Consider the following 14,296-nt stretch of genomic DNA (forward strand, 5'->3'; position numbering starts at 1 on the left):
AAAAATTACAGAGTATTGGCAGGCAGTGAGGTATTAGCCTTTTTGTTACAAATGGAAAAGATAAAAAGCTGTAGAAAGATCCGTTCACCAGTAACTAGTAGAATTTGAGAGTGTGCTGAATTTTAGATTAAAAGCAAGGTTACATAAAAATAAGTATTGATATTTGCTAAGACAGTGAAACATAAAGGAGAATAGCTATCTAAATACTAGGCTGGTGCTACCATACTTGGTATTCATGTATGCTAGTGAAACTGCAGCCACCACTTTAATTTAATCATTTTGAAATGTACATCCAGGTCTCTCCGTAAGCAGCTATAATTGTGTAAGCCTTCTACCACCATAGAGAGAGAGCAATAGACCGATTTGTAAAAGCCAGCAAGGAGCTCACAGAGTTTAAGAAACTCCTGTGGTTCTATGAACATCAGATCATAACAAAATCACCTCTATAGTCTTGGCTGTTGTAGTAAACAAGTCTTGATTCAAATAATGGATATAAATTGTTCCACTGTCTAGCAGTAGTAACTTAAGAATTCTTGTTAAGATTATAGTCACAATATTTTATGATAAAAGCATTGCCAAGCCTCTGTAATAAACCTTTCCAGAAAGGTTTACATTTAATTTGTTCAGCCATATTATACAATTTATAGTGAAATCTACAAAAATTTGCTAAAAACATCTATACTGCAATTAAAAACCTCTGGCTGGCCCGTGCCAGCTGACTTGGGCTCGTGGGCCTAAGGCTAAGGGACTGTTTAATTGCAAGGTAGATGTTCAGGCTTTGGCTGGAGCCCAGGCTCTAGAACCCTGCAAGGTGGGAGGGTCCCGGAGTTTGGGCTCCAGCCTGATCTGAAACCTCTACACTGCAATTAAATAACGCTTTAGTTCAAGGCCCATGAGTCCAAGTCTGATGGCCCAAGCCAACCATGGGTGTCTAATTGCAGTGTAGACTTACCCAATGTGTGTTCAGTTGTCCAACTGGAGTAGTAAATTTAAGAGGAATCTGAGGTTCTCCTGTGGGGCAACTGAGATCCATTTCAGTAGTACTGTAGTGCGTTCAAGCATTGGAATAAGTGTGAGACGTATACTTATATAAGTGCCCCCATCTGTCCAATTTCTGCACAGACACCAAGCTAATTATAGTGAATTGCTGGTGCTTTCTTTTAAATGAGGACTCTATGAATATGGTGATCTCATGTGGACTGGCCATTAGATCAGTGACAGCAGATCCATGCTTAAATACACTATAGCTACACTGCCAAAAAATGCTGAACTATCTATTGGAATCAAAAGAAGCTTGTTGACTATTATTAGATCTATGCATTGCAATTATATAATAATGACAGAGTCCTGTGGCACCTTATAGACTAACAGAAGTATTGGAGCATAAGCTTTCGTGAGTGAATACCCACTTCGTCAGACACATGTAATATAATAATGCATTGCATATAAATAGCAAAATATCATGAACACCTGTCAGTGTTTCAGTAGTTAATAGAGCGTGTTGCAGTGGTCGCTATAAGCAGGGAAAATTGTTAGTGGCCTTAAAAAAAAAAAAGTTCTATAAAAAACAAGCAAACACGATTTGGTTCCTCTTTTGCCAAGCAAAAGAGCTACTCAAGTAATAATGAACACTTCCATCTATCCAAATAGACCATTATAAACCTGCAATTTCCCATCGCGACTTGAACAGCCGTAATGTATTGGTGAAGAATGATGGAACATGTGTAATTAGTGATTTTGGATTATCCATGAGATTAACTGGAAATCGACTGGTACGTCCGGGTGAGGAGGACAATGCAGCTATTAGTGAGGTGAGCATGAATTAAGAAAACACAATGATGAGCATTTGTAAATGGTATCTAGCAAGAGAAAAATGAATTTGGAAGCAATCTTGAAATACTTGCTTCTCAAGTCATAGGGTAAATGCAGTGGTTGCACAATTTCTATGAAGGGAAGATATTGAAAAGAGTGGGTTATAGCATTGGGGCGATGAGATTCTTTTGCCCTTTTAATAAAACATTTTAAAACAAATGAAGTGTTTTTGAAAGAGGGCATATAGACAGCCCTGGAGTTGGAAGTCCTCATTCAATAGAATAGATCTGACAGGTCAGTGGCAGTGAACGTTTTCCCACCAAAGCCCTGTGGTCCAAACTTGGAGAGACCACTGCTAGGTCCCAGAGAGTAATTGACTCTCCATACCAATTTAATCCTTTGTCTCTCTGCTGAGATCTGTAAACATAGGTGCAATTGCAATGGGGTTTGTTGTGGTGTGGATACACAGTCTTTAGGTCTTGTATTGAGATTGCCAGTTCATTTCATATAGGCCCCAAACAACCTTCAGATGGTAATAATCTTTTGTCATGACCAACCCTGAACTGGATTTGAAGCAGTGGCATAGAAGTAAAGTCTCCATGTCCCACTTCCAGCTTTCTACAAGCCATTTAGACCCTTCCATCATCCCCTGAACATCATTATACGGTCAGATTGTGGAGATTGAGGGGTGATGGCCCATGCAAGGATGTTTAAGAACCTGCTTCTTTCTGTAACTTATAGAAGCATGAATACAGTGGAATCTGAATATAGGAAACTCAATTATAGTGAAGCACTGCTTTAAGTGAAGAAGAGTGAAAGTCCCAGAATGCTTCAGTCCATTTCAGTGGACTTTGAATTCCCTTACAGTGAAGTCTCACTTCTCAATGTGTGTTCAACTGTGTTAATCTAATTCCCTTGGAATTCAGCAATAATAATAATATACTATAAATAAATAATGCTTAGTGCTTAGATGTTAATTTTCTAGAAATTCAGAACTCAATGCCTAACTGAAGAAAGAAGCAGAGAGAGAATAAGTTACCACTTTTTAAAGGGCAAGCATAAGTGGAACCTAACACTATCCAATGGGTAACGAAGAAGGGCTGGTCTGACCTTGCTACCTATTCCACAGTGAGAGTAAATATGTGTGGAGATAGACATGCGAGTAGGCATACAGTTGTCAACGTTCCCTGAACCTGCAGGAAATAAGGGGAGGCCCTACCAACATTCCTAGGTGAAGAAGATGAATTATTTTCCCAAGTAGGTCCTCTCCTGTTATCGTACAATACTCTGCTATAAAGTGAAGTTATTTGTGAAATTATCATTCCTCTATCAAAGCTTTCCACTGTGTCCTCTTGAATATGAGGACACAATACAAGGGATATAATCATTTATTTTGCATGTATTTGATAAGTATAACAGAAGCAGCATAGCGCAGGAAAGGTTTTATTATGACTAGGCTGGTGATAAGAGGCTAGAGTCCAAGAATATACATAATGGAAGTAACTGCTTTTTCTTCTAAATGATAGAAGGAAACACAAGGTAGGGTAAGAATAATAAATAGGATCTGTAATAAACTGAGTCAAATGTAGGCTTTACCTTGTGAGTTAAGAGTGCAACTGTTGGTTCCTACAGGTTGGTACAATCCGCTATATGGCTCCTGAAGTGCTAGAAGGAGCAGTGAACTTGAGGGACTGTGAATCTGCTCTGAAACAAGTAGATATGTATGCCCTAGGCCTTATCTACTGGGAGATCTTCATGAGATGCACAGACCTCTTCCCAGGTAACTAAAGAATTGATTGAAATAATGAAGTTAATAAAAAATATGGATCAGAAACCAAATTTGTGTTCTAACGTTTTAAAAATACAATCCATTACACTTGTGTTACAGAATAGATTTTTCTTAACTGTTTTTCACCATTATCTCAGTGCCATCTAGTGTTAAGGATTTTATTGGAATTAGTACAGTGTACTCAGTTGTAATACAATGGACATGGATGAAACACATGTCCTTGTATAATTCATTTGCCCTGTTAACCATCAGTACATGCAGCCTGTTGAATTGATGTAGCATCCCATGTTTCTCTCAAACCGCCTGTTCTAGTGTGCATGGAAAGTTGCGATGATTCAATGTGGATCTTCACAGCTACTCCTTTAGCATTTCATGCTAAACTCTTTCGATACCAGTATCCCCTGAAAACTCACTCAGTGCCTGTAATATGGTAGAAGGGGAAATGGGCAGGTAAAGTGGAACCCATGGGAATGCAGCCCAGAGCCACTCTTGTATTTATTACTGAGGTGCATCCTGTGGATTTAACAGGTGCTGGCATGTAGTATTCCATCTATAGCGGAACAGCTGTACATTGCATGCTGGGACCTATAGTCTGATTGTGCCTCCCTCCCATGTTACATACAATCTGTTTTGTTTCATACAAATTAGATGTGTCCCACAGGTTCCTGGCCAGTTGCCAATGCACCCCATCAATTGGGCAAAGTTTTGAGTGCCTCCCAAGGCAGTTCTAAACAATGACTTGTTCATATTTAACTAACTCAACTACATTTTGTTAATTTAAAATTTCTGTTTTAAGAGAAAGGGGAAAAAACGTCATAGGGAGCAACCTCCATGCCACCTCCTCCCATGTAAAAGTTCTTGATTCCCTGTTCTTTTTTTTACAGCTGTGATTTCATTATGGGGTTTTTGTTTGTTTGTTTGTTTTTCTTTCCCAACAGGGGAGTCGGTGCCAGAGTACCAGATGGCGTTCCAGACAGAAGTTGGAAACCATCCCACTTTTGAAGATATGCAAGTACTGGTATCTAGGGAGAAGCAACGACCAAAATTCCCAGAAGCTTGGAAGGAGAACAGCCTGGTGAGATAGCTGGCTCAAGCAAATTCTTCTTTTTAACTTTCTAAGTCATGCTCTCACTTTTCAAAGCCAAATGTTGAATCCATTTTTCTTCTACTTGACATTAATATTTAAAGTTCTAGAGCTGCTCCAGGCTGGACTTTTTAAAATACTGAATTCAATTTAAAAGAATTCATTGTTATAAAACAGTTCAGATTAAAACTAGGGGTTTTAAAAGAGAAATACTGTAATTACCACTGGATTTTTAGGTATTATAGGTGCAAAAGTACATTATATTTATTATTATTATTATTATTATATGCCAAGTGCCCAAATTTCCTCAACGTAAACAAGGCAGAAATATCAAGACATTCCATATCTGGAAATTGTATAAACTAAGAATGCCCCAAAATTTTAGCTAGTAAAAATTACATAGTATTTGCTATTGAAGCTAAGCAACATAAGGATTGTAAAGCTGAGTACTTTCTTAAATTATATCTTCTTTTGCCAAGATGTATATTCTTCAGCATTTGCAGAGCCTACAGCTTTCACCGATCATTTCGTAAATATTACCAAATTTTAGAAATATCATGTTGCTTATTAATTTGATTTCATTTGAAAAATTTATATTCTCAAAAAATATAAATAAGGCAGTTTTCTGGTTAGGAGATGAGAAAAATTTCCCAACATTTGTCTGTTCCACTGAGTCCATACAGCACTGAGAATATCTGTTGCACACTATTCCCTACTTAGTAATTGAGGTAAAATAATCTCTGTAAATTGAGGGGTTATCTTTAGGCTGTTTGTTAAAGGTAGAAAATGCAAAGTGTGATGAGTTACATATTTATTTCACAACAAATATAAAAATAGTCAAAGAAGTGAGAGAAATTGTGGGTAAAAAAAAAATGGACTAAATATTTGGCTTTTAATAAAAGTGATTTTCTAGTTGTATTGTTTCAATGGCTGAAATTTGTCTTCTTGAACCATCAGACGCTTTGGTAGTCAACGTGTAACAATCTGCGCTCTGCAGGTGATAGGGAACCTGCTCTAGCACGTGTCAGCATGTCTTAAACCATTTCAGATATGGGCACAGTCTACTGGAGTAATGTTATTGCAAGACATTCTGACGTTTTTGAAAAAGTGAAACTACCTAGAAACAGTTGCACAGTTTCATCCATGTTGTTCAAGAAAACCATGTTGCAACTATTCTCACTACAGCACTGATGTTATATTACTGGTAAATACAGCTTTGGAAGAACCAAGTTTGGCACAGTTGTAGCTAGTCCAGTTCACAATGTTGATTGGACTCTTTGGGTCTGCCCGTGTCAGCTGACTTAGGCTTTTGGGGCTTGGGCTATGGGGCTATAAAACTGCAGCGTAGTTGTTTGGGTCCAGGCTAGAGGCAGGGCCCTGGGATCTCAGGGTGGGGGAGGGTCCCAGAGCCCGGCCTCCAGGCACAGCCCGAATGTCTGCATTGCAGTTTTATAGCTCCATAGCCTGAGTCCCACAAGCCACGTCAGCTGACATGGGGCCAGCCACGGGTGTGTTATTGCAGTGCAGACATACCCTATTGATGCTCAGGTTGTGTTATTTACAGATTTGCATTTTAAATGCTAATTCTGCTGAACTATAGAACTTTAGGATTATTATAGGGTGGACTGGTAGCCCCTATATTTAGGTGACTACCATTTTTCTTGTGTTGTCACCAAGATTTTGGCAACATTCCAAAATAATAACTGAAAATGTACATTCTAATCTAATGCTGGGCCTATGCTGCTTACAAAATAATCATCAGTAGCAATACACACACTTCAGTAGGAGCACTAGGAACAGACAACATCTCTCGGAGGGGTGGGGGGAGAGAGCTGGTCTAGGCTTTTTTTAGTAATTTCCCCCACCTCCTCCAGACCCAAGACATGGTCCCACTGGCCCATTTCCCCACTCTAGGGGCACCAGTTGGGGAAAGAGCTCTCCCTACCTCCTGGGAGGAATGGGAAGAGAGGGCTGGGCTCCTCTTGACCACTCCTTAGACCGCTGGGGACATATGCTGGGTCCATCTTTACCACCCCACCCCATGGGAATAACTGCCTTGTGTTCTGCGCAAAAGTTTCAGGGTTCAAATCCCACCAATGATGCATGATATGTGACAGTTACAGTTGCACATAATGCATTTTTTGGCAAATTTACTACTGGCAGCATTTTTTTTTGCTGAACTTGAATTATGATACAATCTCTAATTACATGATCACGTTCTATTTTTTCCATAGGGCCCCGTCTCATTTGGTGCCCTGGATGGTGCTCTGGGGAATAATCAGGGTGGTGTAGTGAATGAAACAGTCTGTAGATTCCCTGCTTCATTTGCTCTAGAAGTTGGAAGGTGTGTTAATGGCTCAGCGAGGGAAATACAGGAAGAAAGAGGATGGTCTTGTGGTTAAAGCAGGTGACTGTCACAGGAGAGCTCAGGTCTATCTCTGCCACTGTTTTTGTGCATGACACTGAACATGAAATTTAGATTAAAATTTTCAAAAACACCTAAATCCCATTTTCAAAAGAGGCTCTGAAATACTGAGGTCAGTTTTGAAAATGGGTCCTAGGCTCCTAAAAAACACAGGCTCTTTTGAAAATTTAAGCCTTAAGTCAAAATGTTAGCAGGTAGCCATTAAGGTTGTTCTCATTTCCTCTGTGCCCCACTTATGACCCTGGGGAAGTAGAAGTGTGGAGCACTTGTAACTGCGGCTGTGCATGCTCCACACCTCTATGTGTGGAGCCTGGCAGCATGGTCTGGCGGAATGTTCAGAGTCTCACGTGCCTCTGCCACTGACTCATGGAATTGCCTCAGGAAAGTCTCTCTCTGCATTTCGCCATCTGTAAAATGGGGATAACAACACTTTCTTCTCTCTCAGTGAAGAGACATTCATTAATGTTTGTGAGGTACTCAGATCCTATAGTGATGAGCAGTCTGGAAGAGATCAGGAGGAAATAAGTACTCTTGCATTAATTGTGTGTCCAGCAAAATAAAGCACAGACTGTCAATTGAGTGATGAGGATAAAAACGATGGTATTCCTGAGTACTGTGCATTCTGTACACTGAATGAGGCAGGGCCTCAGTTGAAAAAAAAGTATGTGATCATGTAATTAAAGACTATCATAATCCATATGCAACAGAGCCAGAAGGAAGGTTGCACAGGCAACCATAATTCTGGCATTTCTTGACTTTTGAATAATTGACCATGGTTTTTTTTTTTTAATGTAATACATTATAAAGGGTATTAGGATTATAGCATCATGTAAATGCTCACTCTTTTGTGTAAACTAACTTTAAATGAACAGATTTGTGCATTTTTACCTTCATTCTCTCATTAAAATGTACACCAGCCTTATGGCTAAAAGTCAGTATTTCACTTTATTCAGATTACTATAAATCATAAGAAAGTAGATTAAAAACACAACATAAAAAGGAGAATAATTTTACACAAAGTTTCTCTTGCAGGCTGTGAGATCCCTTAAAGAGACAATCGAAGATTGTTGGGACCAAGATGCTGAAGCTCGACTGACAGCCCAGTGTGCTGAAGAGAGGATGGCTGAACTCATGATGATTTGGGAGAGGAACAAATCAGTCAGCCCAACAGTCAATCCTATGTCTACTGCCATGCAGAATGAGCGGTAAGAAGTGAAGTAGTCTGGTGTTAGTCAGCTGTCCTCAGTACACAGATAACCCTGGGAGTGAGATTAGAATGTTAACAGTAGCCGAGTATTCTTGGGAACTGGCATATTTATATGAACGTGTGTGAACTAGTTTGTATATGGACTTTGCCTAGTTTTGTGTAGATTTTTCACTAACTTACTGTATGAATCCACAACTAACTGATTCCTTGTAGCTTTGGATCCCCAAATTCCCACAAATTCAATACACCTATGATGTACACAACTGTATTTTGGAGAGAGAAGATCAGACTTTCTGACTGAGTTATATAGCTGCCTGAAAAATAGCCTTGTACTTTCATAGTCAAGATAAAGAAGTGATTATGAAGTATCTGTAGGAACTCTTGCTAAATGATTCATAACATTTCTGTTTAAAATGTTTCTGCTAAAAGCTTTGTGTGTTCACTGCCAGCTGAGAGACATGAGTTCAGGAAATCATTCAGATTCCCAGTCCTGTATTTTTCAATTAAGGAACCACAAGGTCAGCATTGACTTTCTAATTATTCTGATTTGCAGAGAGAGACACTATGTATTTTCCTTTTCTGACTGTAAATGATCCAAAGGGAAGGAGAGTCAGCTGAGTTGTTATTAATGCTTCGTGTCTACTAGAGATCCTGTTTGGGGATACTCTTGATACCCAGGACAGTGTGTCTTGTCTTATTAAACTTGTGTTTAAAATTATGTATCATGGATTTTTATCATAATTTGCGACTCCATGATTTTTCCTGTTTCATTTCCTCCATCCTCTCTGCAGGGCTCTCTTCATCTCCCTCACCCCAAGATCTCTTCACTGCACTTAGAGTGGAGCCTCAGCAGTGAAGTGGGCAATCATCAAATGGGATGACAAAATTCCTTACTTTTGGCTTTAAAAACAATTAAGAGGCATTGTTACATAAATAACATCCATGATAAAACCTGCTGCCCTACTAGTTCAATTTCATGGCAGCCAGAATTTTTCATGGAAGCTATAGTGTGTTATCAGAACTCCTTAAGTGGTTGGTCTTCGAATTATACATGAAGGGAAAAATAGAGACCTTCAGTGGTGAGAGGCGGTTTGTTTATATATATATATATATATGAAGTCTTAATGTCAGACTTTTTTTCTTTTCTTTTCTTTTTTTTAAAGCAACCTGTCACATCACAGGCGTGTGCCAAAAATCAGGCCATATCCAGATTACTCTTCTTCCTCTTATATTGAAGACTCAATCCACCACACTGACAGTATAGTGAAGAACATTTCTTCTGAGCATTCACTGTCCACTACACCATTGACTTCAGGGGAGAAGAACAGAAACTCCATTAACTATGAACGACAGCAAGCACAGGCTCGCATCCCTAGCCCTGAGACTAGTGTCACCAGTTTGTCCACCAACACAACTACCACCAACACAACTGGCCTCACTCCTAGCACTGGCATGACTACCATATCTGAGATGCCTTATTCAGATGAAACAAACCTACATGCTACAAATGTCATGCAGCCTGTTGGACCAACTCCTGTTTGTCTGCAGCTAACAGAGGAGGATTTAGAAACCAACAAGCTGGATCCAAAAGAAGTAGATAAGAACCTAAAGGAGAGCTCCGATGAGAATCTAATGGAGCATTCCCTTAAACAGTTCAGTGGACCAGATCCACTCAGCAGCACCAGCTCCAGCTTGCTTTACCCACTGATCAAACTTGCAGCAGAGGTGACAGGACAGCAGGACTTCACACAAGCTGGGAATGGTCAAGCATGTTTGATTCCAGATGTCCCATCTACTCAGGTCTACCCTCTACCCAAGCAGCAGAACCTTCCGAAGAGGCCTACTAGTCTACCTTTAAACACCAAAAATTCAACAAAGGAGCCACGACTGAAATTTGGTGGCAAGCACAAATCAAACTTGAAGCAAGTGGAAACTGGAGTTGCCAAGATGAACACTATCAATGCTGCAGAACCTCATGTGGTAACAGTTACCATGAATGGAGTGGCCGGGAGGAGCCAAAGCATAAACTCGCATGGTGTAACAACCCAATATGCCAATGGTGCAGTGCCATCTGGCCAGACAACCAGTTCAGTGGCACACAGGGCCCAGGAAATGCTGCAGAATCAGTTCAGTGGCGAGGACAGTCGGCTGAATATTAACTCAAGTCCCGATGAGCATGAACCCTTACTGAGACGGGAGCAGCAAGTTGGCCAAGATGAAGGTGTTTTGGATCGTCTAGTGGACAGGAGAGAGCGACCGCTGGATAATGGCCGAACAAACGCCAATAACAACAACAGTAATCCATGTCCAATGCAAGACGTTACTACACTTGGCACCCAGAGAATGACAACATATCCTGGGCAGACCCAGACTAGAAGAGCACAGAGGCCTAATTCACTAGATCTATCGGCCACAAATACTTTGGACAGCAGTAGCTTGCAGTGTAAGTGTTGACAGGATTCGAAAAATTTCCCAAACATTTTCTTACCTGAGAATTAAACATATCTGGCTGGATGAAAAATACCTGTATTGTCTCAAAGTCCAAATAGCCACCCCCCCCAAATTGCATGCATATTTAATTTCTATTGGTGTAATTTCACTCCTCCCATTAAATTAAATTTGTAGCCCCTGGCCTGAAAATATATCAGTTCTTTCTCCCTCCCCCACCTCTGGAATAAATTGGTTCCCTTTCTAATCAATTCTGCTTTCACTCTCCAAATCCAATCACTTCTACACCTCTTCCTCTTTGCAGAGCTTCGCTGCTACTGCTGTCCCAGTTCCTCTCCTGGGTATACTGGAGACCCTAAGCCCCCTGTCCAATATTTCAGGGTTGTTAAAATAAAATATTATTATAACTAGTTACATATTCCATTATTTTTAAATGACTGGTTCTACTATATTATTATGAGCTTTTCAGAATAAGTACATCTGATTTTATTGTGGTAAGTAACAACAATTACAGTTATATAAATTACTTTTCTTGAAATATTCTAATCCTGTGAGCTGATGTCTTGGTACCCAATATTGGTATGCAGCTCTCACGTATGATTAGCATTAGATACCAGGGCTGAGACCTGGAAGATCAGTATGTCCCATTAGGGGATTCAGACTAGATAGAAAAACTACAGACTGCTCCAAACCTTTGTGTGAATCCTAGTGTAATAGTAAATATGTCATCAAATAGTGTGTGTGTTGGAGAAATTAATCAACGGTAGTATAAAGCAACATATTTTTAGATATAAACAATTTTAATAGACTGTAGAATAACTGTAATCACCCTTTGGGCTTCAACAGCAAAGAAGCCACAATGGGCTTTTTGTCTTTTCCCTGCAAGGCAAAAGTAATGAAAGGTTACAGCTAAGCTCTCCATTAGTTATAGCCTCCATTAGTTATTCCCTGTTCTGTTCAGTTTCAAAGGGACTATTGGAAAGGCCTGTTTATCTTTCTTTGGGAACATTTTTTTTTTCCAAAATACCCTGTGTTCTTGGAAGAAGCCAAGGTAACTGTGATTGGAAGGCTGTGAATGTGCTTAGGCAGACAGAGAATATAATATTAGCAAAGTTATTTGGATGGGGGGGGGTTTCCCAGCAGAAACTGAGGAGATGCATATGTTTAAGTTAGCAATGTAAAACACACTGATACTTTTTGGAAAGGAAGAGTGCAAACCAGCAACACAGCACTCATTAAATACAGTTGAATGTTCACTGGTGGAATGTTTTTCTAGCTTCAGTTTGTTCTCATTTAGTAAAATGAATTAAGTTAGGTTTGCGGGGGTTTTTTTTTTTTTTTTACAGTCAAATCTCAGTTGCTGATATTTAAACACAGAAAAGGTGACAAGCAGCTGTCTTAAAGGTTTCACCATCCTCGATTCAAGTCCTGGTTCAGGAAAATCAGAGAATAGAACAGGGGTAGGCAACCTATGACTGATTTTCAGTGGCACTCACACTGCCCAGGTCTTGGCCACCGGTCCAGAGGGCTCTGCATTTTAATTTAATTTTAAATTAAGCTTCTTAAACAAAACCTTAGTTACTTTCCATTCAACAATAGTTTAGTTATATATTATAGACTTATAGAAAGAGACCTTCTAAAAACATTAAAATATGTTACTGGGACGCAAAACCTTAAATTAGAGTGAATAGATGAAGACTCAGCACACCACTTCTGAAAGGTTACTGACCCCTGGAATAGAACATTTGGCCTCAAAATGAAAAGCTAGGTTTTGTCTGTGATCACGTATGTAAGAACCTATTTGCCAGGTAGAATGGAATTTAAAAGGTAAATGATGTAATGATACCATTTAAAAACTCAGCATTTACTGTCCTGTAATATTGCAGTAGTGCTTTGTCTCCCATTCCAAGAATAGAAAAATAGCATGGTTACAAAAGTCACATTAATGTAAATGCTGAGGGCTAGATTCTACTCTCTTACACCAGTGTATACGTAGGGTAACTGAAGTGACTCCACTGGAGTTACTACAGATTTACACTGTAATAATGGAGAGCAGAATCTGGCCCTTTGTTTTAATGGCACCTACTGTACATAAATACTAGTCACCTCTCCTGTCACTATTGCTAGTTTTGACAGGATTTGTTTTTTTCAGCCTACACGTACATGTAACCACCTTGAACTCTCAAGCATGCTCTTCTTGTAACATTTTATTTTCTACTTTTATTTTCAGTAGATGACCCATCACAAGATGGCAAACCGGGCTCAGGAGAAAAGATCAAGAAACGTGTGAAAACTCCATATTCACTTAAGCGGTGGCGCCCTTCAACATGGGTCATCTCCACCGAACCACTGGACTGCGAGGTCAACAACAATGGCAGCGAGAGGGCAGTCCACTCTAAATCCAACACTGCTGTTTACCTTGCAGACGGAGGTGCTGCCACAACAATGGTGTCTAAGGATGCAGGAGTGAACTGCCTGTGAAATATTTTAAAAGCCGACGAAATGACATTTTTGCATTATTTGAAACAAACACGCAGAAGACATTTTAAAAAACTGCTTTCTCCTCCTGTCAGCACCCCCTGCCAAGAACTCGCTTTAAATAGATTTCAGCTATGCAGAAATTTTTTAGCTTATGCTTCCATATTTTTTGTTTCATTTTTTGAACGTTTTTGCACTTTTATTTAGTATCGCTAAAGTTAAGTCTGTCTGGTTTTGACCACAGAATTATATATATGTGTATCAAAAATGTGGTCTCAAAATATTTTTTTAAAAAAAATAACAAAAAAATGTATTGCTGATAATCAGTTTGGACCAGTTCCTAAAGGTCACTAAAAACATAAGCAGACTATAAGACAGGTTTGACTGCAGTGGTGTCTTGTATCCATGTTTTGATTTCTGTGCACAAGTTAATTAGTATGTTTCTATGTTACAGAGTGTATTATCTTTTGAACGCCCTACTTTTCTTGTGTTATGTTGAAATGTGCAATAGTCTATAGTTCACAGTATGCTTTATTGGAAAGTGTGTTTATAAAACTGCCACACATTCTCCCCCTCTTTGTGAGTATTGGTTAATTTTTTTCTTGACAGTTTGGCAGTCGGTCATTAATGACAGTGAACTTTGCACACCATAGCCAGCTTGAAGCAGCTGCCATTGAGCTCTAAGATTATAATGGGAAATGCATGAATTTTCCCCACCTTGAAAGGACTTTTAAAAGGAACAAACAAAATCTGATTTCAGCTGCCTTTCTTTTCAACCTTCCATATCTTAATCAGTTTCCTTCATAGGAGACATGACACTGGAAGGGGAAGTTCAAAGCAAGACTGTGTTGAACAAAATGTGAGGAAACAAAGTAAGTCTGCCATTTTTCCATTTGATTTTTGCTGCAGTTTCACAGTTTGTATTTATGAACATTTTTTATTGATTGCTATTAATGTGTATTTATCAGAAATCCTAATGAACTGTCCTACTAAGATCTTGAATATAAGTAGGTTGCATTTTGTTACTTACAAGAGAAAAAAGCCTGACTTATG

At 39.3% G+C, this 14,296-nt stretch overlaps 1 protein-coding gene across 3 annotated transcripts in view; it reads left to right on the top strand.

Moving 5' to 3' along the window:
* Positions 1-13,819, top strand: part of BMPR2 (bone morphogenetic protein receptor type 2) — a 170,790-nt gene extending 156,971 nt beyond the window's left edge. For 2 of the 3 annotated variants that reach the window (XM_005306225.5, XM_042851746.2), the window contains exons 8-13: positions 1,651-1,811; positions 3,445-3,592; positions 4,540-4,676; positions 8,143-8,315; positions 9,481-10,760; positions 12,996-13,819. In XM_005306225.5, the coding sequence (XP_005306282.2) occupies positions 1,651-1,811; positions 3,445-3,592; positions 4,540-4,676; positions 8,143-8,315; positions 9,481-10,760; positions 12,996-13,246 (2,150 nt within the window). In that variant the 3' untranslated portion in view covers positions 13,247-13,819. The remainder of the gene's footprint in view (positions 1-1,650; positions 1,812-3,444; positions 3,593-4,539; positions 4,677-8,142; positions 8,316-9,480; positions 10,761-12,995) is intronic. The other variant, XM_065560952.1, reaches the window with a different exon arrangement.
* The last annotated feature ends 477 nt before the right edge of the window (positions 13,820-14,296 follow it).

Source organism: Chrysemys picta, chromosome 11, assembly GCF_011386835.1.
Source record: "Chrysemys picta bellii isolate R12L10 chromosome 11, ASM1138683v2, whole genome shotgun sequence".
Classification (NCBI taxonomy): Eukaryota; Metazoa; Chordata; order Testudines; family Emydidae; genus Chrysemys; species Chrysemys picta.